This window comes from Chionomys nivalis, chromosome 14 (assembly GCF_950005125.1).
Source record: "Chionomys nivalis chromosome 14, mChiNiv1.1, whole genome shotgun sequence".
Taxonomy (NCBI): Eukaryota; Metazoa; Chordata; class Mammalia; order Rodentia; family Cricetidae; genus Chionomys; species Chionomys nivalis.
The window spans coordinates 23546350-23574321 of NC_080099.1; the positions used below are offsets into that span (position 1 = coordinate 23546350).

Below are 27972 nucleotides of genomic sequence, written 5' to 3' on the forward strand. Positions count from 1 at the left end.
CAGTCCCGGCTGTTTGTGGTAGGCACAAACACGCTATTTATCTAAAAAGGTGTCTTTTCTCCAGTGTTAAGAAGGTTGCAATCTCACCTTAACCGGAGACTCCATACTCAAGCACATGCGGTTATTTTCACATAAGACTTCTAGTTAACCCAGAAGGGTCTGCCAACAAGATGCTGTGCCCTATTACTGAGAACCCAGAGAGTGTGGACATTCCGTTTTCTGAGGCCATACAAGCTCTAACCAGAGTCACTCTATGGACTGGGTGGTATATACATTCTTCTAGTCTGGTTTGTTTGTTGTTTTTACATTTTAATAAGCATAAATTAGGCTGAGAGAGTCAGCAGTCACTGGAATGTAAACAGCCCCACCCTATTTCGGTCAGTTGTCACTCAAAAAATATTTGAAAAATAGCCATGAGAACTAATTACTAAAAAATAACTTGAGGAAGAGCTAGTCGACTGTGCAGAAGCTGAAGTGACCTTGGGTCACGAGATCGCGTACCTGCTGCCTTCCTCAGACGTGAGAGAGCTTCAGCGTGACGGTGCCTCGACCTTCCACAATTAGGGTTGTGTCAATTAGGTTGTGTCATAAGTCAACGGTCATTTTGTCAACAAATATTTACTGACACCTATTTGCCAGGCCGTGGTAGTGGGAGTCTACTGAGAAGACCCTTTTTTTTCCCCATAGAGTGAACATTTCTAGTGAGACAGAGGAGGTAAGCGATTATAACAAATTAATCTAGTGATCTCGGGAATCAAGAGAGTAATGGGTGGAGCGGGAACGAGTTGAAAGGATAAAGGGATCCCCAGTGTCTCATTCACTGGTCCGACCACCCCATGCTCCAGTTCAGTAGGGACCTGCCCCAAACCATAGTGCACCCAGCTTGTCCTGAGCTAAGGAAGAGCTCTCCTCCCGCAAAGCCAGTTTCTCCTTCTAAGTCCCTTCCAATGATAACTTTCTTTTCCAGTATCGGTTCATCCCTTAGACCCAAGTCTACCACCCCGTATTGGCCCCAGGACATCAGAGTCCTATTTTTTTCCGCCCACCACCCCCAGCACCCAAGCAGAAGCCCTGCAGGGCGGAGCCTCGGACACGCGCCGGCGCGTCCAGCAGGTGGCAGCAGCGAGCGGCCGCGCCCCCCGCGCTGCCAAGCCGCGAGCCCACATCATGGATGGCGAGCTCTCAGGTTTCTCCTGGCTCGCCCTGGCATCCCAGAACCCAGACGACCAGCGGGATTCATGAGCCGCTCTCAGGGGCCGGGGCAGGGGCCTCTGGCTCCCAAAGCTGGCCAAGAGGTGGGTCCCGGGGCGGGTCGCTGCTCCCGAGGCCGGGCGGGGACGCTCTGCCCCCGCCCTGCCTCCCTGTGGTCCACACCCCCTTTGGGCTCCGCAGCCTGCCGGCTGGGATAACACAGGGTGCACGCGAGCCGGCGCTGCCAGCCCCGCTACTGCCCGGGGTTCGGGTCCCAGGTGCAGGGGACCGGGCACCTGAGTCCTCCTCGCCTGCCCCTCCTCCCTATTCACCTGCCCTGCTCGTCCACTAGCCTTCAAGGCCAACGACTCAGCCCAGACGGCGAGGGACCAGCAGGGGGAGAGCGCACCTGAGGATACACAGCTGGTCCTGCGCTGCCTTTTCACCCCTAGGTGATGAGTGAGGCCAGGAGAACGCAAGATTTAAAAAGCAACCGGGGCCTCCGTATTGAATGAAAGACCCACAGCGAAGGCATCACCATGAACACGAGCAGTAAGTGGATCCTCCTCTCCTTTGCCATGGGAACAGGGGTGGGGGCGGGAGGTTCAGGAGCCTGCGCCCCGGCTGCCTGGAAAGAGGAAGGAAGCCAGTATCTGCGGGGACACCTGACCCTGGACTCCGTCCTTCGGGTGCTTTCAGAGCTCCTTGGCACAGGGAGAGAGCTTTGGGGGGGTCTGCCTTTTCCTGATGATTTTGCTAATGTTTAATCGGCGGCGCCACTTGCCTCTGTCGGGAAAACTGCTGTCTCTTAGCTATGCCTGGAAAGGCCTAGGAAGCAGCAGTGTGGCCATTGTCTGACTGTGGTGGGCTCCCTGGAGACCTCCATGCCCACATCTGGAAATCCGTGGAGGCCCTACTTGTCCCGGGAAGAGCGGGGAGGCCGTGGGCGGGCCTGGGAGGACCTGGGATAGCAAAGAGCAATTTGATAAACAAATCCTCATGAAGTCACCTTTGAGTCTGGAAGAAAGATCCAGCTTCGGTTCCCTCAGTGGTCCAGGCTGACTGCCCACCTACCTGGAGGCTGCTTAGCCTACAGGAGAATGAGAGGAAGTGACAAGCCCTTTGAGGACCAGCTCTAGTAATGGCAGAGGCAATAACTGCCCTGCAGAGGCTGGACCAGACATTTTGCTCCTGGTTTGGGCCCTCGCTACTATGAAATGCTCTCAGCAACCCAGCAAGGGACAATCTACCTCCAATAACGTTCGCTCTAACCATGGGCTCTGGTTTAGTTAATGCGACCTGGGCAATACCTTAGGAGGACATAACTGAGCTCAAATGTCACTGTCCTGCTCTCTTGGCAACTTGCTTGCTGGGTTCATCCCAGCACCAAATAGGACGGTTCAAGGGAGGATTCCGGCATGCATTCCCAGTGGGGGGTTCTGACTTTTGGGAATAGTCCTGACTCTGCCTCTCAGAGTGCTCAGCTGCAAGACGGGGAGGGTTGAATCAGAGACCCCTCTGATCTAAGAATTGACAAGTTCTACAAAAGCAGTAAGGGGCAAGCAGGGGGAGTGGGCCAGCACCTGAGTGAGACTATGTCCAGCCTAGACCCCTGTTTCCTGACCCTCCCTCCATTTCAAGGCCTTGGCACTGGGACTAGGAAAACAAAGCAGAGCGGCTGGGATGGAAATGAAATGTATTTATTTACTACGTATTTGTGTGACTCACGTCTCCGCCGTCTTCCTTTGTGTATTACATCGCTGTGTTAGGCAAGTGAGCGAGGCTGGGCTCCCTTTCCCTCTTATAGCCAAAGAATTTCCCTCTTAGCTGACAGTTTGAAATGATGGCTTTGGCTTTATACCAGATTTGGGGAGGGGGTGGGGGCAAGTCCTGTCTAACCTGTCACTATTGGAGGGCTATATGTTTGCATCTGTGTACTTCCAGAAAAATTAAGGTGTGGATTGCCTGCCACTCCTTCCTCTGTCTAGGGGGGAGTTTTATATATGGGAGTCTTTCCCAGTAACTGATAGACAAGAAGGATGGATCATCTGTTTTCCCAGAAACTAAGAAAGGCAATAGAAACTGACTCTGCCTTTTCCCTGTCGAGAATCCTGAGATGCTTGTTCTGTTAGCAGCTCTATTTCAGACTGGAAAAACAAAATACAAAACAGATTTTTCCCTCATTCTATCCTTCCCTCCTTCAAAATGATGATCTACGTAGTTAAATGTTGTACATAACACATACTGGAAAAAAATGCCGTATTTCTAATCAGGGAGTGTTAAGCTGGCAGGGGTCCTGGGACATAGGCAATAAAATGACCAGGACAGCCTTGGGAGCCCCAAGCACCCTATAGGGAAGAATGCTTAGTAGCTGGAGAACCCTGTGGGGGGACTCAGACCCAGGGCCTGAGAACTGGACTTCATCATTGAACTCCATCCCAACAAAGAGAACCTACAGATGGAGAGAATATAAATAGACCTCATAGGAGTGACAGGGCCATAGGGCCACAGAGGCAGAGTGCTGGCAGGAGGCCCTGGGCTAGTCTGATGTGATCAAAAATGGTCCCCTTTGCGATGTGAAATAGCCTAATTCACACAGCTCCCAGAGTGTATCTCACTTCCAGTTAAAGGGGTCCTCACCCTCGTTACTAAACTGGGCCCTTCTCCTGCTGGCTCCACACCAACTCGCCCATGGAGGCTGGGAGATTGCTCCAGCTTTGTAGATGGCATTTTGCTATTAATATCAGGCCATTCCAAGTCATTTAGTTAATGGTTGGATTCTGAAAGGTCCTGGATGTGAACTGTATTTGACCGTCAGTGGTTCGGGTGCCAACATCAAAGTTCGGGCAAACCATAACTTATTGCTCAACTCCTAATCAATTCATCTGGAGAGCGATCCTACAGGGCTGCGGCTTGGAGGCAACCGTAAGATCAGCTAGAGCCAGGTATTGTGGTGCCCAGCCTATAATCCCAGATTTATGGTGGCTGAGGCAGGATGACTTCCCTAAATTCAAAGCCAGCCTAGGCTACCTGGCAAGTTCCAAGTCAGCCTGGATTACAAAGGGAGAGTCTATCAGGAAGGAGAGAGGGACTTTGGTCAAGCACAGTCTGCACCAGGGGTCCCCAGTTCGGTTTGTCTTTTTCCCCTTAGGAACTATGTGATATTCAGCATGTTGTTTCATCTGCAAAAAAAAAAAATTAGACTGGAATGGAGACTACATGGGGAAATTTTGTGTAAAATACTTTGTGGAGGACTTTCCCGTGGGCACAGCTGTCATCATGTCAGCAACAGGTGATCAGCCTGTCGTCTTTCTTCTGATCATCATTGGGATCATTGTCACCACTAAATTGATTTGGGGACATTAGCGAGCCGATCACTTAGCCTCTCACACCTTTACCAGGAGCTGAGAAGCATAGCTGGAGGGTGAATCTGCAGGATGGCATGGACTGACAAGGAGATGCTTTATAAACGGGCATTCATTGTGTTTATTAATAAGACAGTTGTTTCTCACATGACACAACAGGACAGTGCCCAGCCAGTCATTACTCAGTGTGGATTTCAGCATTATCCGGATCCTTACTTCTGACATGGTGATCAGCATTGGCAAGGCATTTGGAAGAAGAGTGATTCTGGGGCTGGGGGATGGGCCGAGAGGGTGCATGCAACAAGTGGGCTCTGCCCTCAGAGCCAGTGAGGAAGAGGAAGGGGCCACCTAAAGTTTTTCCACTCACAGTCCCTTTTCACCCAGGAAGCATTTGCCTAGCCCCAGGTGGATAGGTATGTGAAACAGATAGAGAAATCAAGTAATCGGGGCTGAAGAGATGGCTCAGCAGTCGCTGCTCCTGCAGATTTGATTCCCAGCACCCACGTGGCGGCTCACATTCTCTGAGGCTCTGATGTCCTCTTCTAGCTCTGTGGGCACTAGGCATTCACGTGCTGTACACACATACGTGAAAGCAAAATGCTCACACACATACAGCAATAAAATAAATATAAAAGTGATTTTCCAAAGAAGTCAAATTTTCACTGATAATAAATTATAAAGAAATTTATTTTGAAACAATTTTTTGATATATAAATACTATAAATTTACTACATATTGAAGACCAAAATAAGTTTTTCTACTGCCATGGTATGATTATTTATTTTCACACAATTAATTAAATCTTGGTTGGCTATTTAATACAGCAGAGCATAAAATATCTTTAGCATTTTCAGAGTTTATCATGTTTCGGTTTTATAATCATCAATTCTGAAAACGCCATCCCACGTAAATACACAATACAAAAATGACAGAAATATGTTTAGGGCCATCTCAGAAATTGCTGTAAATTCTGTCCTAATCCCAAGCCAAAATTTTATTTAACAATTTTTCATGAAAGTAAAGTCAATCAACCAAACAAACAAACAAACAAAGAGAAAGTAAAGTCAGCAACACAAATAGCCCTTTTAAAAAGCAAATGTTCTACCGGGCAGTGGTGGTGAATGCAGGAGGATCTCTGTGAGTTTGAGGCCAGCCTGGTCTACAGAGTGAGTTCCAGAACAGCCAGGCAGCCAGGTCTACACAGAGAAACTCAAAAAAAAAAAAAAAAAAAAATTAACATAAGGCAATCAAAACATATACTAATTTGATACTTGCCTGCTGAGGAATGATAGTAAAACAGTATAAAACTTTTGTTTTCCATAATTTAAACTATTATGTTTCTATAAGAGCCAAAAAAAATTAAATAAACACAGCCATGATAAACACGCAATGGTGTCAAAGCCGAGCTAAGGTGTTCCGGACAGTGTTCTTGGTACCATGTGGTGTGTTAGCACTCTTAGTGAAGAGAAGGCACAGTGCAGTCACGTGACACAGCACAGCCTAGACCTGCCAGAAATGCCAAGTTCATTACCTGTTTGACTTTAGATTCTTCTGTGTCCGTTGAGCATTCAGGAACCTATCACCACTGCCAAAGTTTTCACAACCCCGGCATTGTTCCCCAGCCCCATATAAATTGTAACCCACAGCTGAAATGCTCTATGCTAGGAGAGAGGCCTTGGCTTCTAGGGCTGGCTCCCTCGCCCGCTCTCTTTCCTCCTACACACGGCCAATCTAATTCCAGGGACCATTTGTCTCCTGCCCAACTGAGGCATCTCCTAACTGGTCTGTCCCACCCCCTCAGTCATTCCCCCATATTAACGTCTGCAGCACCCTCTGCAGCATGGCCCGGCATGCAATCCAGCAATCCAGCCCCACCCCTTCTCTACTACACCGTTCTGTGTCCTTTTGGGAGGAGGGGGTTGGGTTTTTTTTTGTTTTTGTTTTTGTTTTTTTTTTTTTGTTTTTTTTTTTTTTTTTTTTTTTTTGAGACAGGGTGTCTCTTTGTAGCCCTGGCTATCCTAGAACTTGCTTTGTAGACCAGGTTGGCCTTGAACTCAGAGAGATCTACCTCTACCTCCTGAATGCTGGGATTAAGGGTGTGCACCACCGCCACCCAGCTCTGTGTCCTTCTTATGTTTGCCTCTTTCGTCCCTCTGAGAGCCCATTCGGTGACCCTCAGTGTCCAGTAAGTCCTCTCCACCACACCAACCTCTCTGCCCGCTCCCATGTGTCACCCATCTGGCCTCGCCACCCTCCAAAGCTGCCAGGTTCTCCCTGTATCCCTCTGCTAATGTCTCCGTGGAGGATAGTCACAGGCTTAGAACTTGTTCTATATGCTTGCATGTGGTCCCTGCATGAGGCGCAGCTCTACAAATTCCTAATTCCACATGGGCTGTGGCATGCAGCCTCTGGCAGTGACACACTCTGGGGTTTCCATGAACCCAGATCAGTTGTTGTCACCGTCTACAGTCGTGGAGACCATCCATCAATGGTGCATGCTCAGGCAGCAGTAATCTTTTAGTCTCTGTTGAAGTTCTTGTGCTGATACCAAGAGTTCCCAAACTAGAAGAGACTGAGTTGACCCCAGGAACTGAACACCAGAGTCAGTTCCGTGCCCTATAAAATGCCATCTCGCTCACTGGGTGAGAGCTCTCAGGGCTCCTCTATGCCAAACATAGGCATGGGTCACACTTAAGGAAGAATGAGCCTCCTGCACACCACAGGCAAAGCCCTCTGTGCTCCTTCTTGGGGCCTGGCAGGCTACCAAAGTCACTTTTTCTCAGCAGTCTTTCTTTTGTTGGAAAGGGTATTCAGAAATTATTAACCCCACAAGAGTGTTACCGGCAAGAAGAAATTGAGCTTTGACATATAGATTCTTGGGTTCAAAGTCAGGATTATCACGTACTGGGTGATCTCAGACATAAGAGATTATGTCTAGAATGTGATTGGTAAGATACAAACGATCGGGGTTCTTGAGAGAACCAAATGAAATGCTCGTGAGTGTTGAGTCTCCGCGAACAGAGGTGAATCAGAAATTGGCCCTTGAGTAAAGCAAGGTTCTGAACTGATGGTGCCATAGTAGCCAGGCTCTTAGATTGACATCAGATTATTTCATCATCACAATCACTAGTATGGGGTTTTGTATATAAATGAGCCATAACCTGCAGGAGGATTATTAACCTGGCATTGTACTGGGCTTAAGCTTTAAAGGGCAGATAGAAAGTGAGATCCTATGTGGTTGACACACACTGTCCTGGTTCAGAAAAGGCACAAGGCCAAGGTCCATGTGGGTTACAAGATAGAAGAAGTAGGTGTGAGATCCATTAGAAACAAAAATAAACAGGCAAACAAACAAAAAAGCAACTGGGCTCTCAGCTTGGCTTCTGGCAGGGCATGGGGGGCAATGTATAGTGAGTTTGAGAAAAAGCTTCTTCACCAATGTGTGGCAAACATGCAGAAAAATAAAAGACTCAGCAATGGCCTAGGGCTGAGAGGCTAGTTACAACTGCCATTCCACAACCCCATGATGATGGCACCTGGCCTGAAGGGCAGAAGGAAGGAGCCAGAAGGTTCCGCTTAGTACTGAGTATGACTACTTAACAGGGCCTGCAACCCTAGGTTCCAAGAGAGCAACCACCCCAGTTCTAGAGAAGTAGCAAGGGGAATCAACACCATTCTGTCCTCTCTTGGGTTCACCCCAGTGGCTCGGTCCCACTAGAAGCCACAGGGAAAGAAAGGTAACTGACAGACCTATAATAGCTATCCCCCCATGGCCACACAGGGCTCATAGCCAGCTAAGAAGAGAGGCAGGAGACAAGAGCAGTCAGTGTGTAGACACCAGCACAGGGAGCAAGCTGTCCTTCCTCTGCCAATGCCACTGCTTGCACCAAAGAGTCCTAAGACTTCCAGAGAAGGAGCCATTCCCAACACAAATGCGGTAAGATGCCACTCAAGAAATTCCAAACCTAGAAAGAAAAATGGTCCTAAATCATGAAGCATTTGTTGATAATTATTACCTGAGGGGGCCTAGAGGAATAATGTAAATAAACCATTTTTTAAATCGTTCAAAATAACAGCACACATCTCTGAAAATCACAGTGTGATTTCAAGATCACTTGGATTGTATAAAGGAGATGATATCCGTTCTGGATCCCGACTTTCCTGTCTGGCAAATGTTTCATCTTGCTGAGATAGCATCTGCTCTAGTGAATGGTCAACCCCTGGCTCTCACCCAGCGTTCACCAGATTCCATTGTAAATGACCAGAAAACACCCAGAAGCCTGTAAGCACCTCCAGCTCTGGGTAGTTCACTGATTAAATTGTCATCCTGTAGTTCTTAAGGGAACGCTGAACTGGAATTGTTGAGTTTAAATCCATCCCTACTCCTTACTTGCTGTGCGTGTCTATAAGTAAATTGCCCGCTTTCTACCCTAACTTCCCTTCTATGATGATAATCAAGAGGGTGTGGAGTATTAATAAGACTTCTCAAGGCGTTGTGGGGAGTAGTCAGTCTGGGGGTTAGAGTGATGGCTCAGCGAAGAAGAGCTCTTGTTGCTCTCGGGAGGGTCTGGGTTCAGTTCCCAGCACCTGTGTGGTGGTTCATAACCATCCTTAACTCCAATTATAGAGGATCTGATGCTTTCTTCTGACCTCTGAGGACACCGGACACTCACATTGTGCATATACATACGTGCAGGCAAGACACTCATATGCGTAACATAAAATAAATCTTTTTAAAATAAATCCATCTGTAGTTACAAATTGCTTGAAGTGATGTCCAGCACATACCAAGTGATTATAAAAAGAGTAAAAAGAGCCTATTAACTCACTAGGGTTTTCATAGCCAAGTATATTACCTGCTGGGTGTTTTGAACAACAGAGACGTGTTGCTTTACAGTTATTGAGGCTTTGAGTCCAAAGTCAAGGTTTTACCACAGCAAATTCCCTCTGATGATCTGAGACTCCAGATGTCTCCTGGCTTGTGCCTACCTGTTTTCTTGTTTCTCTTCAGATCTTCCAACTCTCTCTGTGTGTGTGTGTGTGTGTGTGTGTGTGTGTGTGTGTGTGTGTCCATGTATCCATGTCCAGATTGCTCCTTCTGGTAAGGACACACGGCACACTGAATTAGGACTGCCCTTGGGGCCTCATTTTAACTTGATTATCTATATGAAGGCTATCTACAAATCAGGCTGTGTTCTGAGAAACCAGGTCTTGAGATCTCCAAGTCTGAATCAGGATGGAGGACACAAGTCAATCCCAGTACCATGACTGTTGGGGAAAGCCCCTCAAAAGGAAATATTCCCTGTGGGTAGGTCTCTCCAAATTCCAAGCCCCCAGAGCTGGCATAGGATGCTGACAGTAATATGAAATACTAGTGTTGCCTAAGCTCTCTCTCCAGTTTTGATGTTTAAACACTCACTTTGCCATTCCTGACCAGAAAGGGAGTCATCTTGGGCTAGAAATAGTGCTCAGTTGGCAGTGTGTGTGCATATAGCGATGCTACACACAACAGGCTCTGCCTTGGATCCCTGTATAACCTGGGGGTGGAGGCCTGCGCCTTAATCACAACTCTCAGGAGGAGGAGGAAGGAGGATCAGAGGTTCAAGGTCATCTCAGCTACACAGCCACCAAGGCCAGCCTGAGCTACCTGTGATTCTGTCTTAGGAAAGAAAAGGAGTGGGTACCTCATCCAAGGGAGGACCAGAGGTGGCTTAGCATGCTCACACTCAGTTTGCTGAACACACATGACACACCCACTCAGGACATTATTCATCTGTAGTACTCCATAGTGTAAGGGAATTGACAGGCATGGTCTTGGTTTCCAGTTTGCCTAGCTCCTGGTAATGCCAAAAAGGAAATCAAAACTCAAAAGATATTTGTTAAAAGCTAGGTCTGCACCAAGCATGATTCTGGTAGCAGACACTAAATAAAGCCAGTGTGGCTCACTTTCATGGACTTTACAGGTAAGCACAATGACACCCTAGGGGCCAACATGCAGTGTTTGCCCTGTGCTGAGTGTTGAATAAATTTGAATTAGTAACTCAAAATTGGGTTTTCTAGTTTGTCTTTAAAACAAAAGTAGAGCTGAGTGGTGGTGATGCACACTTCTAATCCCAGTGTTCAGGGGGAAAAAAAAAAAAAAAAAGCCTAGACGATCCCAATCCCTGTCCCCCACTCTGCAGCATGACTGCAGTCAGTAGGATTTATACTGTAAGTATGCTGTATATATACAAGTTTCTTTAGCCACAGTCGCCCCCAATTCCTAGAGTTGCCCCCGCTTCCTATTACTTAACAAAAATTTCTATGTTATGTTGCCACTATGGCACTTGAATTATAGCCCAGTCTAGTAAATGATCCATATAGCATCATATGTAGAGAAGCGCATCTTCGCTTGTAAAGTCACAGCTTCTCCATGATGCTTATGGGAGGGTGTCCTGCCTGGAGTTGGTAGCCAATCAGCCTGTCTCCTACTACCAGGTATCAAAGTCCTTGAAGGGAACAGACCCCACTGTGGTCTTTATTTCCCTTGCTGACCTGTCCCAGGGGGTGGATTTCTTATCCCGTTAGATGCATTTGAGAGAAGGCAGGGTACCCTGTCTTCTGGAGGTCAGATTTTGCTTGCAGGGAACGTGGTAGTAGAAAATAGAACTCAGAGCAAAGTAGACTATTTTGGATCAATGGTCCCCAGTGCTTGAAACAAGGTATCCTTCAAGTCTCGTTTCATGACCATTCCATTTTTGTTGTGACATAGAAAACACGCCTGGTCTATCTGAGGACAATCCTGTCACAGTACGAGCTCTGTGTCAGCTCAGGAGCACACTGCCGGGAGCAAGTGCTGGGAGAGACAGGGATCTCCCATAGCTATCCGGGGCCTTTCTAGAATGCAACTTCCTCCCACCACCCTGGGGAAGATCACAGAAAGCTAAGCACAGTGCCTGTTACACACAGCAGCTCGAAAGACATCTAAGGGATGAATTGGTTAATGGAAAGCCCATGTTCTCTGCAAAACCCTTCAATAAAGATACACGACTGTGTCCTTTCTTAGTTGAATTCTCCCATCCTCAACCACCAAAATGCCCCTATCAAGGAAGGAGAGGCATCGAGGGGGGCTGGCCTCAGGCTCAGGGGGAGGCACGGAGCACTGTGGGCTGCTGGAGTATGTGTTCCAGGCTGTGTGGACTCCAAGAGATGAGAGCCATGCTCTGCAGAACCCTTGTTAGGCTCTGCCTCCAGACACATCATATTCAGCAAGGACAGTGATAACCATGTTCTCAGGAAGAAGTGGCCAAACAGTGGAGGATGCAAAACCTGCTAGGGAGTAGGATGACCTAGGCTCAGCATCACGAATTGGTCTATGTCCGCCTGAGAGTGCAGTTAACCCCTCAGATATTGCAGGGGAGCACATGCCAGACAAAGGGCACACACAGGCTCCCCCATTGCTGTGGGTTGCTGGGGCAGGATCCTACTTCAGCAGCGGTGACCAGCTCCAGCCCCTCCTGACCACCCCCCACTCCACCCTGGCAGAATCTTCCAGAGCTGCTTCCTTGCATCTGCTTGATATTTGTGCAAAGCGAAGGTCTTTCTCCACGGGCTGCCATCACTTGCCCTCAGCGGCAGAGCCAATGAGGTGACTGCTTTGAGTAGTCTAATGACACAGTTGATCTATTTTAAGCACCTGAAGCGTACTCCACCAAGTGCCAATCTTCCTGCTGTGAGCCACTCTCAGCATGCAGGAGCAGGGGGGCTGCCTGAGGTCTGCTTCTGCATTTTAAGATCCGGGAAACCGCCTAGGAATCCTGGCCCTGGTGTCCAAAGGGATACGAAGGCATCCAGTGAATTATGGTATTTTCACAGTCAAAATGGAAGCCTTGCCTCTGATGTTAGGATTATGTGGCACTGGCACCTCAGGTGACCGTAAATCCCCCTTTCAAAAGGCACACACAGCCGGGACTGCCACACACATAAGAGGAGACCTAGGAGGCAGCTTTTCTGGAACAATGAGAAGCCCAACTTCCATCAGAGATGCCTCCTCCTCCCCCTCCTCCCAACGAAGAGGTCTTCTTTCCTAACTGCAGCCTGAGTGTTTTCTGCATATTACTTTATTGAATCCTTACAACACTGCCCTGAGTTCTGTCTCTAAGACAGGTCCCACCTTATGATGTATTCTCGCCATTCTGCACAGACAGACCAAGCACAATCCATAATGGTTACGTTCATTAGCTCATTGACTTCCTTTCTATCTCTGGTCCCCTTTGAGAACTCCCATGATAGCTGGGTGACAGACCTCGCCTGCTTTGTTCTGCTTGATCCTTGCTCCTAATTCAGGCTTAGAAGAGTACTGCTTGTACCAGCATATGTAGAGCACAGGTTCATGGCTTCCCCTGTGCTAACCCCCTGAGCCCTCGCAAAAATCCTACATGGTAGATACTGTATATTATACTTAATTCACAGAAAAAGAAACTGGCTCAGACAATAAACAGCTAGCTCCAAACTCAGGTTTGAAACGGGCCACAGAGACTTGGGTAAATATATGAAAAGACAATTTAATATCCTTATTTTACATAAAAAAAAACTGGAGTTCACAAATAAATCACCTGGACAAGGTTCCACAAGCTGGGAAGCAGCCGTAAAGGTGTCAAACCATGCCCATCTGGCTGAGGCCACCTTTCCTGTCTTCCTGTCTGCCCTCTGCATCATCTTTCCCTGTTTTCTGTGATGGAAACCCCAGGGAACGCATGGATTGGAGGTCCGTCTTACAGTTGGCTGTCCCGGGACTATTTGCTCCTTCACTCAGACAATAAACAAATCCCCAACCTATATGGCAATGATGTTTCAGGCAGCTGAGATACCCAGGACAGAGATCCCAACCAAAGATCATTTTCACCCTGCGTCTCCAAGGCACAGGCACTGGGGACCGTGCTGTCAGGGAACCCTTCGGGTACAGAGAAACGAGAGGTGTGAAGGCAAACCAAAGTCCCCCGAAAGGCTTTGGAAGGTGCCATTCAATCTAGACTTCAAGGAGATAAACAAATTTGTGTTAGATCCTGAGGAAGGGACAACATGGCATATTTAGTCATTCCAGTTGGCAAGCATCCCACAACCCCTTATTGTACAGCTCCTGAGTCCTGGGCCTTTGACTGGAAACTGGGCTATAGAACAACATCAAAGGCCATGAGCATCTGGGGAAGGGCCAGGGGGCACCAGCTACTGTGTGCATGCAGTAGGAAACCTGAGTTGATACATAGGGTGAAATAAAGCTGAAGGGCTGGTGAGGCTCGGGTCCTTGAGAGTTTCGGGTGCCAGTTAAGGAGTATGTGTTACAGTTTACAGTCAGGGCGGAGACACGAGAGGGTTTGAGCTGAGTAGTGACCAGACGAAGGCTGTGCATTATTTAGGAAGAACTCGTGGCAACACCTAACCGATAACACCGCAGAGCCCAGGGGGTTGGCAATATGCAGTGGTACAAGCGGCTTCTGAGAGGGCGAGCTTGGGACTGTAGAGAGGTCGTGGCGCGGTCCCTCACCAGGCATTACTGTCTGCATCACGACTCTCGTGCCCAGCAGTGGATCTGATGATATCTGATGTCTGACACTATGCAAATTGAGAAACTTTAAAAAGTAGGTCACCGACCTAGTCGCGAAAGCTAGGTGGTAGTGAGTGCTTGAGCTACACCATCAGACAGGTAGCTCGGGTTCAGATTCCAGCGGCACTCTGCTTGAGGGCTACGTCACCTGCCCTGGCTCTCTTTATCTCTCCCTGCCCACACGTCAGTTTCCTCTCTAGAGAGGAGCAAGAGGGGAGTGAAAGAATGGGAGTGAAATGTTTAGCATAGTGCCTGGCATGTGGAAAACACTCCAAAAGATAGATAGTGAGAAAGTGATGAAAAATAGTTGAATGTGTTGGGAGAAGTCCCGTTAAATATGAGAAGTAATCATCCCATTGGACGAGCTATTGTGACACTGTCATGCCTTCATCATTCACTTTCTTGGGAAAGGGGATCAGGAGCATGTATTAATAACACAGGACTTAATTGTTAGCTAGTAGCTAGGGACTTTGCTGTGGGAACTCCTTCAGCCAATAGCCTTTAAGATACCAGCCCACTTTGGGCGTGGTCTCTGCAGAGAAAAAGCAAGTGCTGGGAACTGGAGCGGAATCCAGCAGCCAAGTGGTTCCAGTTCCCAGTGCATGCAGAGGATAGCAGATCGCTACCCTTACTGAGTTTATCCCCATATAAACAAACCTTTGTTATACTCCATTTTGGGCTATTGTGGAACTCTTTTGTGAGCCAACAGGACTTTATTACATGTTAGATCCCATTCTGAACACTCCCCATAAATAGGCTGTTTGGTTTTTGTTTTTTTTTTTTAATTGAAGCCATGAGTCAGTGGTCACATTGTATTTTGGGGGGAGGGATCGGTTTTGGTATTTGAAGATTGTTTTTGGATTGGTTTTCTCTGTGTGTACCCCTGGCTGACCTGGAACTCACTCTGTAGACCAGGCTGGCCTTGAACTCACAAGATCTGCTTGCCTTTGCCCTCCTGAGTGCATATGCCATGACCACTTAGCGTCACACTGATTTTTAAGGTGAATTATTCATTTCATTAAGGTTACTAAATTGAGATGACATAGGGACACCAGTGTCCATTTTATCTAGCAAAAGCAGGAAAAATGAAATCATAGCTGCAATCATATAGAAAAATCCATGAGTCCATCCATACCTCCCACCCTAGACCTCCCTGCTGTAAGAACCATCAAATTCTATTTTTGCTTCAGCTGCTTTCAGCTGGGTTTCTGTAGTCTACACCTGCGCAGACTCCAAACAAGGGAAGGGGGTTATAAGCCATGTGCTTCACTCTTACAGACTTTCTCGTTCATCGCGCTCCTAGGCATCTTTAGTATAAAACCCTCTTCCATACAAACCCTGCTCGTGTATGCCCTTCTGAAGTGACTTTTTGCTTTCTGCTAAAGTCTATTTTATTTGAATACTTTGATTCAGACATCTTTCTGACTGCAACCCATTTTCTGTAGGTCAGTGTGCTTTGCTGATGCATTCCTTAGCGTCCCCCTTAAATCCAAAGCTTCTTGGGGACAGGAGTCATGTGTTCCTCAGCTGTGCTTACACTTGCTCCCCATCTGCAGCCCCAGACCATGGAGGGACCAGGGAATAGCTTCCAGAGCTTGCGAGAATGCCTGTGCGTGCTGGACTTCAGACGCATGGCATCTGCCAGCGCATGTGTTGGGGGAAACTCAGCTTGACAGAAAGCTACCAACAGATCCGACATAGATAAGAGTGCTAGCACAGAGAGATTCAGAAATGATTTTGACACTAAAAAGGAGGTCTCCAGTAACCTGCATGTGGCTGCATAGATGTGTGTGGTTGGAGATTTGAAACTTGTATGCATGATATCCACAATAAAAAGTTTTTTTAAAAAAACTGGATATGTATGGTGGCACATGCCTTTAATCTTATCATTTGGGAGCAGAGGCAGGTGGAATTCTGTAAATTAGAGGCCAACCTGATCTACATAGTGAGTTACTTGACAGCCAGAGTTACACGATACCCCGTTTCTTAGTCACTGTTCTATTGCTGCGAAGAGACACCATGACCAAGGCAAATATTATAAAAGAAGCATATAATTGGGGGCTTGCTTACAATTTCAGAGGTTTAGTCCTTTATCATCATGACAGGGAGCATGGCAGCACACAGGCGGGTGCTGTAGCAGGAACTGAGAGCTACCTCCTACTCCATAAGCAAGAGAGGAAGGATCTGGGATTGGCATGGGCTTTTGAAACCTCAAAGTCCACCCCCATGGCACACTTCCTCCAACAAGGCCGCACCTCACAACCTTCTAATCCTATCAAAGAGTTCCACTCTCTGGTGACTAAGCACTCAAATATATGAGCCTTTGTGGGGGATTATTCTTATTCAAACCACCACACCCTGTCTTAAAATAAATGTTAAAAATAAAATTAGAGGATATGAGAGACACAAAGACTGAAAGTTAAAAAACAAAATTAAGTTCAAGGAATTCTTACAGCTGACAAGTCCATCCATTCCTGCTGCTATTATTACACAACCTCTGTTAACCAATGTGTAAAAATTAATTGAAAATATACCACAGACCTAAAGAAGATAAAATCTAAAATCATAAGACGTCTCAAGAAAGTATAGGTTAAGTATCTTATGACTCTGAAGTAGGCTTCCTTGACCACTAAAATCAGTAAAAAGAGGTAATAACCCACACAACAGATCCCAAAAGAATAAAGATAAGTGGCCAACAGACCCTAAAAAGGGACTGAACATCCTTGGTTTCTGGTGAAATACAGTTTAAAAGGTCCGTGTCCACCCGCCCTGGCGGATGGCATCTGTCATATGTTACTGGTGGAAATGCAAATGACAATAACTTTAGAGGACTGCATGAGGGTGTCATAAAAATTCAGACCACACCTACCTGTGATCCTGCAACACCTTTCTTAGCTGTGGGCTCTTGAGAGATGAAAACACAGATCTGCAGGAAGATTTATGCAAGAATGTTCCTGGCATCTCCTTTGTAATAGCCCAAAGCTAAAAGCAACCCAAACATTTGTCTGCGCACAGTTAGATAGGCAGATCGGGATCCATTTATACAATAGATTATCACTTGCTAAGAAAAAGTCACAACCTGCTGATAAAAGCCGCAACATGAATTAGTGGTAGAAACTGGTGAATAGGGAAGTCAGATATAAAAGTATAAATTGTCTGAAGTTCAGGAGCAGACAGAATGAATTGTGGTAGACAGAAATCATAACAGGGAACCGGCAAGATTAATAACATAGGCAGAAATCATAACAGAGATGTCACAATCAGTAAAATGCTTGCCACGCAACCTGAAGACTTGAGTTGAGAGATCAGCACTCGTGTTTTTAAAAAGGAAGAAAGAAAAGCCAGACACCACCGTATACACAGTTCTAATCCTGGCATTGGTCAGGCAGAGATAGGAGGATCCCAGGAACTCAATGAACAGCCATTCTAGTCAAATGGATGAGCTCTGGCTGCAGTGAGAGAACCTGTCTGAAAAAACTAAGGTGGATAGCAATAGAGAAAGACACCAACATCAACTTTTGACCTTTGCACTCTTGTGTACACACATGCACATGTTTGCCTGCGTGCATATACATGCACATCCATGAACACATGCCCGCAAAACAACACGCACATAAAGAAATCATAACGGAGTTTGCTTTTGTTAAGGAAGAGAATGACTGGTTGCAAAAGGTCCCACAAATTATCAGGAGAGACGGAAATGCCCCTTACCTTGATCACGACTCTGCGTATTTACCAAAACTCTTGGTAAGATCTATGTGTTTAGAAATAATAAACTGTGCACAGTTTCAGTGTGGCACATGGTTATCCCCTTAGAATCTGACCTTAAAAACAGAACTGACTCCCGATCTCAGCTGTCCTGCTGAGCCTGTAGCCTCTGAGGCTGCTCTCCTCTCATCATGCCCAGCCTGTCGACCTGCTTGTCCTAAAGGCTAGTTCAACCAGACACCTGTAGAAGTATTAGTGGTTGATAGGCAAACCTTGAAGCATTGTATATTTCAAGAGCCACCTCGCCAATATATCTGTACTGCTCTCCGTGGCTCTGACACCCTAACCACACTGGCCTCCTAGACGTGAGCATGTCCCCTCCAGCCCCAGGTCCCTTGCGTGTGACTTCCCTCCAGCAGGCATGTTCCAGCCCCTGGCCTACAGCTGACTCCCTCCCATCTCTGTAGTCAGGCTGGAGTTCTTCCCCTCCCCCATTCCTCATTTCCTTCATTCCACTCCCCTCATTTTGTAAACCGTCTGCCTAATTACTTACTGTAGCTCTTTCTCATGTAATCATCAACTCCCCGTGCCCAGGAAACACAAGTGTTTCTCCAGTTCCCGGCACATAGAAATCGCCCAGTAAATACTGAGAAGTAATGACTTTTGTCAGTGTGCCTGAGCCTTAGCGCATGGACTGTGGGATCTACCTGTGCTCAGAACTTCCTGCTTGGGGACCTCACTGGGGTTTGTTGGGTACCAGGAAAAGTGATACCAGAATAAATGTCACTTGAGGAAAGCTTTTCGTGTCTGCCAGGGGACTCTGAGAAATCTTTAGGACACCTTGACCTTGGGAAGACTGAGACACTTTCCACAGATGACTGTGCTATATGTCTCCTCTATTGGCCTATGGCCTGGGAGTCCTACATGTGGCCACAGGTGAAGACTCTAAAACACAAAGAGTCTGGCCATGTATGACCCAGATATGGTCCCCATCTCTAGTCCCTCTTCATCCCAATCCTGGCAATGGGCCAGGAGGAGTAAGTGGCAGTGGCAGGGGTCCATGTCCATATTCATGTTTTTACCCAGGACCTTTTTCTTTTCTTCTTTCTTTCTTTCTTTCTTTCTTTCTTTCTTTCTTTCTTTCTTTCTTTCCTTCTTTCCTTCCTTCCTTCCTTCCTTCCTTCCTCCTCCTCCTCCTCCTCCTCCTCCTCCTCCTCCTTCTTCTTCTTCTTCTTCTTCTTCTTCTTTTTTTGGTTTTTGAGACAAGGTTTCTCTGTGTTATAGCCCCAACTGGGAACTAGCTCTGTAGACCAGGCTGGCCTTGAACTCACAGAGATCCACCTGCCTCTGCCTCCCCTGAGCCTCCCTGAGCCTCTTTCTCCCCTTGACAAAAAACAGGCCCAGAGAGTACCTTCAAAGCCAGAGCAGCTGGGCATCGAGCACAGCTAACCTGCCAGGACGCCCTCAGATGCCTTCAGTCCTGCAGCTCAAATGAGCATGTTGTTTGACATGACCTCAGCGTCCGTGACATCAGTGCTATGGGGAAAATACTCCGTGGCTGATAGCAAAGTCCACAGTGGGTGTGAACATAAATAATGCTTTAGAGAACCTCCAAGGGCTTTGGACTAGAGGAGCGCCTCACCCTCTTTCCACCCACCTGCCCCGCAGCCACAATTCAACTTGTCTTCGTGGCTGTCTCCCCTGAAATGGCACATCCCAGTGTCTCATTTGGAAAGTATGGTGTCTCTAACTAACTGATAACAAAATGGTATCAGGATGCTACCCATAGGGTGGAGGCTTAGCTGCTTCCCTTTGCGTCTCGAAGGGCAGCGAGCGAGCCAGACCAAAAAGAAAGAGCCCTTTCATCATGTCTGTCCAAGCAGGTGACTTGTCTTGGCAGGCAGGCTCAGAATATCACCCTTCCTCTCCTTTTACAGCTCCCAGGTGAATGGTCTTGTCCCCAGGACTCACCGACATTCACATTGGGAAGAACATGCTGTGGCCCTGTCGGGAGGACTCGCGTTTCAGTTCTACCTTTCCTCTTGCTTGTGCTCTCGGTTCTTAGCAGCTGCTCCTGAGACCACTGTCTACTGACGGCAGTTGAGTGGGTTAGGTATGACCTCTACCTGCGGAAAGCTGATAGCCTCTGTGTGCTCCCCTGAATGTGGATCCAGGTAGCCCAGAAGCACCTCCGTCACGCCTCTTTGGGAGTGCGGATCTGCCAGTGTGCAGAGGAAGCCAGATGCAATGAAAGAAAAGAAGGAAGTCCAGGGTGAGTGGCGGATGAAACCTGTCTGGGATGAAGATAAGGAGGCCAACAAGAGCCAGGAGTCAGATCAACATGGCCTTTAGGCTATGGCAAGGTGTCTAGCTGGATCTCAGGGTAGAGTGAAGCCACTGGGGAGTAGTCAGTGCCCCTGGATGGGAGTCTGAGGTGACTATCATTGGATTTGGATTTTGAAAGCCTCAGTTTGGCTGCTGTGCAGAGAATGAGTTGGGAGGGGCCAGTTAGGACCTGGGATCCCCCAGGCTGGGATGGGGCTGAAGGTAGATGGGGTAAGTGCCTCCTATTCCAGGGCCATCGAATGGCTTGTTCCCTGGTAGCTTTTTTTTTTTTTAAGATTTTACTTATCTTTATTTTGTATGTGAGAGTGTTTTGTCAATGTGTGTATTTGTGTATTTATTTTGTCAATGTGTGTGTGCGTGCACCTGTTGCTTAGTGAACTCAGAAGAGGGCATTGGATTACCTAAAACTGTAGTTACAGTTGGGTTGTAAGGTTGTAAGTACTCTGTGTTGTGAGGCTCCTAACTGAAGCCAGGTCCTCTGCCACAGCCATCATCCCTCCAGCCCACCCTAGCAGCTTTTGTACCATCCACTTAAGGCGATGATTTGGTCTCTATTAAATCATTTACTAGAGCCATCATAGTGCACTACTATATCCTGGGCGGCGCAAACAACTGAAGGTTATTTCCTCACAAATGTTGACATAGAAGTCCAAGGACGGGGTCAGGCAGGGATGGCTGCTATTGAGACCCTCTATGTGACCTGTCAGGTGACTGCTGTCACACGTGTGCTCACAATCCTTTGTGAAGCCTGTGTCTTTACCTCCTCTAGTAAGGACACTGGTCATGTTGGATTAGAGTCTACGTCATGACTTCATTTTTGCTTAATCTTCTCCTTAAAAGTCTGAGATGCTGGTGGTTAGGAATTCAGTCTCTGAATGGGGTTGGAGTCATGAGTCAGCCCATTGGCAGTTCCTCCTGATGGAGATAGCCTTTAGTATTTCTGTTCTCCCTCCCCATCCCACACTGGTAACCACTCTTGCAAAGTGAAGGTCCTATCACACTTTGATGGATTTCATTTGGGTTTTGGTCTTCCACCCGAATGGTGGTATGATTGTTATTATAACCACGGGGATTTCCTGTGCTGGTTACTTCTTGGGAACAAATCTGTTGCATTTTACTTTTTCTGTGGCCTCAAGAAGCAGCTGCTATCGGAAGCAGCTGTCAAGTTCATCCTAAGGAGGGAAAGAAATCTTTACCTCCTCATCTCACCTGTGGCTTGTTTGGGGCATGACCAAGGAACACTCCAGGTCTACGCACGCTGCCTCCTCCAATGACATAGAATCAGATGGCAATATGAAACACACGCACAAGCCACGGCCCTGCGTGTGAGCTGTGTCGGGGGCTTCAAAGTGTATTCTTCAGAGTCACCAAGTAATATCGTGGAGGGATTGGCTAGAGAAAGGCAGGTTCTCAGCCCTCATCGTAGAACGGCTGAACCAGAAACCACAGGGTGGAGCCCAGCAATCCGAGTTTTGACAAGACAGCTAGGAGTTTAGATGCTTGCTCAAGTCTGACGGCACAGCTTAGCCCAGAGAAACCCGTGCCATGAGATTTCAAAGAAAAGTAGCTCATATGTGGAGGGGGGGATGAAAGGAAAACCAGAGACTATTTCTAGAAATGTGGTACATATGAGAAAGGCCTCGAAGAGTGGGCAGGATTTTTATATTTATATGTAGAAGATCATATTTACTGCAGCTGCCATCTGCATGTTTATGTATTTCTTTTTACAAAAGTAATTAGCAGCCTGGACTCTAACGGGAAAGATCTGCTAGCTGTCCCTTCCCTGTATTTTTACTGGCTCACTATGAATGGAGGCCTCCACCAGCATATGCTCCGCGACGGAAGTGGCGGTTGCAGTTGGGGGCACTTGGCTGGAGGCTTGCCAAGTTCCAAACACAGCTTGAACTGAGGGTAGGGGCTCTAGCCCTATATCTGAGACAAAGTAGTTCAAAGCATCATTGAATCTCACAGGGGGAAGGAGCAGCCAACATTGTCTAGTCATTTAACCTAGCTAAATAACCTCTGAGTTGGCCTTGAAGGATGGGTGGAGCCAGGACACAGTATAGACGCATAACTATTTAACCAGACCACTGAATGACTCTGTAGAACAGTGGACAAACTTTGGCCTGCAGACCAGGTTCTCATCTACCTCCTGTTTTTGCAGGCACTGTTTGCTTGGAATACAGTCACATCTGCCCACTGATACTTGGGGCCATGGCTGTTTTGTCCTATAACAGTGCAAGTTCTTAATCCTCTCTAAGTGATCAAAAACCCAGTTCAGACTATTTCAAGTGTCCATTGGTTTCTATATCATTGAAGGTCAGAGAAGTTCAGTATAGAAAGCTGTGACTTGGGATCCTCTGTGAGACAACTGCTGGGTCATGTCCATACTGTCATGTCTATACTGGGTCATGTCTATACTGGGTCATGTCTATACTGGGTCATGTCTATACTGTCATGTCTATACTGGGTCATGTCTGTACTGGGTCATGTCCATACTGGGTCATGTCTATACTGGGTCATGTCTATACTGGGTCGTGTCCATACTGGGTCATGTCCATACTGGGTCATGACTGTACTGGGTCATGTCTGTACTGGGTCATATCTATACTGGGTGATGTCTACACTGTCATGTCTATACTGGGTCATGTCCATACTGGGTCATGTTCATACTGTGTCATGTCTCTACTGGGTGATGTCTATACTGGCTCATGTCTATACTTCCTACTGGGAGGCTCCCTGGTCACTCACACAGCTTAACTCTCCAGACTTCACCACCCATGTCCTTTCTACTCCACCCAGTCCTCTCTGCAGAGAGCAGGTGTCTGTCTCCAACAGTCTTGTGAACACTAGACTTGAAGTCAAAAGTCCTGAGTTTGCCACTACGCAGAGAAAATATGAGATGACAGGATACTGTGGAAATCAAAACAAAATTCTGAATGAATATAAGGGGTTGCTTTTATCCTCTTAGAATCAAAGCGTATTTAAGCTGGCAGAGGGCCAACTGTCATCCCATCCTCATACTGTAAGAAAAAAATCCATAAACCTGTTTTAGTTGGCTCATACTATATTCTTTTTTATTTTTGTTTGTTTGGTATTTGAGCCAAAATTTAAAAAAAAAAAAAAAGCTAGAATTTTTACTTTAAAATCCAAGTTTCCAATTTCACTGAGCTGTGTCCCTAAAGGGCAGGGACATGCCTTTAGGACAACAACCTGCTACTCCCTTTATCTCATCCTAGCTACATCACTCATGTGTCCCCGTTAGCACTGAGTTCACGCTTCTTGACTTGATGGAATCACGCATCTGATTCCCGACAGTCTGGCTTCTCACCCTGTCAACATTATAATCCCCCCATCCTCAGCCACATGTAGGAAGCACACAGCCATGAGAGGCCTCCCATGTCTTCACAGGGCATCTCTGTCTTGGGGTCAGTTTTCTCTTTATGACCAACCTACTTACTGTGCCAAAGTAGCTAAGTGACTTACCACAGTTCTTTTGAACATTGAAGGGTTGGAAACAAAGCACTCAAGATGTCTATCTTTTTGCCCTCCCCTGAGGGGAGTATGTTTGTTCCCACTTCCCTTCTTTACCCATGAACCCCCTACTTCATTTAAGATGGAGCTCATTTTAAAAGGGTTTTGACATCAAGCTGGACTCTCAACTGCCACATTCTCTTTTATTTTTCTTTCCTTTTATTTTGGCTTTGTTTTTGGTTTGAGGGGGCTTTTGTTGGTTTTCAGTTTGTTTTAATTTGTATTTGTTTGTTTGTTTGTCTGATTGTTTGTTTTGAAACAGGGCTTCACTATATAGCTCTGGCCATTCTGGAACTCACTATGAAGACCAGGCTGGCCTCAAACTTACAGAGATCTGCCCCCCTCTGCCTCTCAAGTGCTGAGACTAAAGGCGTGCACCACTATACCCAGTTAACTAACATTCTAAAGAGAATGAGCACACTTTTCTATAGTGAGCTATATGATAAATACCTTGGACTTTGCAGGTCACATGGTCCCTGCTCCTATTTAATCTGAAAACCACCGTAAATGATGCACCCATGAGTAGGCATGGTTATTGTGATACTTCATCTTGAGGTCAACTTTATTGGACTTAGAGAAGCCTAGATTAATAAAACACACCACTAGGTATGTTTGTAAGAGGATTTCCAGAGAGGGTTAAGTAAGAGTGAAAGACCCACCCTGACTGTGAGCCACACCATCCGATAGATGGGATGAAGAAGCCAGACACATGCTACTTCCTGACTACCAGGAGGCAGTCAGCTTTCTCCGCCACCGGCTTTGGTTGCCATAATCATCTGTCTCACTACAAGCACACATAGCAATGGACTGAGCAATAATAAGCTCCAAACAAGCCCTTCCTTCCTTAAGGTGTGTTAGACAGTGTTTTGCATAAGCAATGAATGGTCTGATTTGTGTAGCTGTGTCCCATGAAACTGCTCACAAAGACAGACAGAGTTGACTTCATGCTGTGGAATCATTCAGTAGGCCCACAAAGTACTGGTTTGGGGCAGTCTCCCAGTGCAACCCAGCTTCTATGGATTAATGGAATAACTTGGATGGAGCATTTCCAAATAGCTTGCCATGATTTCTTTGTGGGATTTTATCCCTCTAGCATCAAGACTCATATAGTGTTACCCTTCCAAAGATGTTGCAGGATCCCTGAGACTCTCTGAGACCCTCTGAGAAGTCCAGAAAATCGGCATGATTTGTAAACTGACCTTAAGTTATTTTCTTCCCCACAGTAGAGGTTTCCAGAGGCAATGTGTGGTGTGATCACCATTCTGGCAGCTAGTGGAATCTGTGCTTCTGTACTTCTGGGTTTTTTTTTGTTTCATTCCTTAGGTATGATTGCTCACATGATAAGTATTTATATATACAACTGATACGGACAAATGTTCTTTGGCATTCATGGGAAAGTTTAATTGTACAGAGAAGTCCAGGAACCTAAACTTCCCAGAACTGCTGCCATGGTAGGATTCTACACTTTCCCTAGGCTGCAAAGCTCCACTCCATGTATGGTGTGATCTTCGAGGTGCCCTCAACAAGAGCATCACCTTCTCCTAGGCAGGAGCTAGGGTGATCACTGTGTTTCATGTTTGCACATGGTCGCATACTAAGTAGGCTTGTCTTAATTTTTAAATCTTTATTGTACCATGTTCCAGGTTTTGTGCTTGGCATTGAGACTAGAAAGCCAAGCTCAAAAGTTCCCTCTGCCTTTGATATTAGAGAAGAGTCTCTTGGGAGACCTAGAGAGCAAACCAATAATTATCCGAGTACCTGCTGAGAATACCATCAAGAGAGAGTTTCTAGGACTATGAGAACCAATGGCACAGTTCACCTTACTGAGGGGAGCTGGTGAACAGCATTGGCCCTGAGAATTGTGAGATGGAGTTCTATCTAAAATAGGATTTATTAACTTTGACACTTACAAACATCTTAGACCAGATGGTTCCATGTTGTAGGAGGAGGAATTGCCCTGTGCATTATAGGATGGTTACTAGTACTAGGTGTCAATTACATACTGGCACACATCACAGTTTTGATAACCAAACATGTCTCCTGGCATTGCCAAATAACCCTGGCTGGGGGTTGTCCCTAGTTGAGAATTGGTGATCTAGAAGGGAGTGATGCCAGGAAGGTCACTATGGTGAGTGATGCTCACAGCTGAAATGGAGCTAGCAGCAATGGAGAGGAGGCTGATCTGGAGATTGTCTATCTGCATGCAGCTTGATAGTGGATAGACAATGGGGTAGACCAGGAAGTGCAAGGGATGACTTTTGTTTGCATAAATGACAGTAACAGGCTGACTGTGAGGCCTCAAGGTCAAGGACATGGCAGTGAGGGGAGGCACCTTTGCTCTTCTCACTACCAACATAACAACCTGAGTTGTTCATCTTTGCCTGGTAAGGGGTGGCTACAATCATGAACCCAAAATACATTTCTTAAAAGAAATGACAGCTTTATGGGTATAGGGATAAGTAATTAGAATTCAGGTTAATACCATGTCAGTAATAGTAATAGCAAAGTAATAGTAGTAGATTCTCCCTTTGAACCTTTAACCTGTCTAGACCCAGGTTCTCAGGGCATCTCTCAACCCTCATCAGAAAAGCTTCCTTTAGCAGATGGAGACCAACACAGAGACCTGCAACTGGTCGAGAATAAGACAAAGAATAAGACTGTGGCATTCTGAGCCCTCAGTAGGACATCCATATTACACCTCCCACATCCAGGGCTCGAAGATCACTGCAGAAGAGGGGAAGGAAAGAGTCGTGGAGCCAGAGGGAGTGTATGAGTGTAAGGAAACTCTGTTCTTACCAGACACAACGGGGAGGCTGCCCAGACGAACTCACAGCAGTGTGACAGCAGACACAAGGCACCCAAAAGCTCAGACCAGACAAGAGACGGGAGGCAGCCATGAAGTTTCACCTCTAGCTGAGGAGTCATTGACAGCTTATAGGAGAGGAAGAGTTAGTTTTCTTTAAGGATGTAACTCAACCACACTCCAGTAGAAGACCACATATCCCAGAGTGTATGGGTAGCACAAACTGGGCTGAGTGGTTTGTTTTAAAGGATCATATAAAGTTGGGTGTGTATGGAATGAAGAGATAGATCTTGTAGGAGTTGGAGGAGGGAATAAATATGCTCAAAATACAACGTATGAAGTTCTCAATGAATTAATAAAAATAATTTAAAACAGAAAAAGAAAGGATAACTTTAGAGAAGAAAAGCCATCTGCCGTCGCTGAGAGAATGAAGTGTGTGTTTAATCTAGCATCAGTGGGACAGTATTTCAATGCCAGTTGAATTTTTTCAAACATTCATGGAAGTTGGCAAACATACTGCAGAAATATACTTTGTAATACCCAGGAGGAGGCTGGCACATTATCTGATAATGCTATTTGTGTTCTCGCCTTAGCGCTGAGGAATGCTTAGCTTTTCCTTCCAGTTGCTAACTCAAGGGTTCTCATCCTCGGGTGAGCGAAGGGATGTCCAGAGGAGGCATTTAGAATGTGACATCTTAGGTGGAGCCCCATAATTGGTGTTTTAACAATCCCCAGTGCACCAGAAAATTCCACAGCAGGCGGTCGGCTGATCACTTTAGGAAATAATGTCTCGCAGTAAAAAGTGCCTTGGAAAAAACTGTTGTGGTTCCTATCCATCCTTACCCTCTGCTCCGAAACACATTTATCTCCTCCAGCTCTCCGGTTTCTATCCAGAACTGTTCTGACAAACATTCCTCGATTGTTTAGATGCTCCCAGATCAGAGTCTTTTCAGGTTCTGTGTCGTGCTTGCAGCAACAGATGCTGGGTCCTAGATAGACTGGTCTTGACCATGTAGACACGTTTATTTCTATCACAGAAAGAAAATAGAAGGCCAAGGCGAGCTCATTGGAGGTTCTATCAATACCATCAAGCCCCCCCCCCATGGTCTCTGTCTGAAGTGGCTTGGAATTCAGCATGAGCGCACAGCTCCACCATTGCATATGGATAACACTATCCACTGGAGAAAACCTTCCCAGGATCCAGTTCTATCCACCCAGCCTCCAAAAGACTTCTCTAGTGTCTCATTGGCCAGCAACACATCACCTGTCTTTTGCCTAAATTAACCCATTGGCAAAAGAAGTAAATTACTAGGGTCCATTTTTCTCCAGTCAGGATTCCCTCCCCAAGATGAAAAGGTTGTCACCTTCTCTGAAAGCCATGTCAGCTCTGAGAAGGGTCCATGAAGAAAGAAGTTTACTAAGCGAAGGGGAGAAATGATAGC

At 46.6% G+C, this 27972-nt stretch overlaps 1 protein-coding gene across 4 annotated transcripts in view; it reads left to right on the plus strand.

Annotated features, from left to right (window-relative positions):
* Positions 1 to 1154: 1154 nt before the first annotated feature.
* The window catches only part of Ablim3 (actin binding LIM protein family member 3), a 112610-nt gene continuing 85792 nt past the window's right edge, over positions 1155 to 27972 (plus strand). For 2 of the 4 annotated variants that reach the window (XR_009058292.1, XM_057788485.1), the window contains exon 1: positions 1155 to 1743. Coding sequence is in view for 1 of the 4 variants with exons in the window: in XM_057788485.1 (XP_057644468.1) it covers positions 1731 to 1743 (13 nt within the window). In the remaining 3 variants the exon portion in view is untranslated. The remainder of the gene's footprint in view (positions 1744 to 27972) is intronic. The other 2 variants (XR_009058290.1, XR_009058291.1) reach the window with 2 other exon arrangements.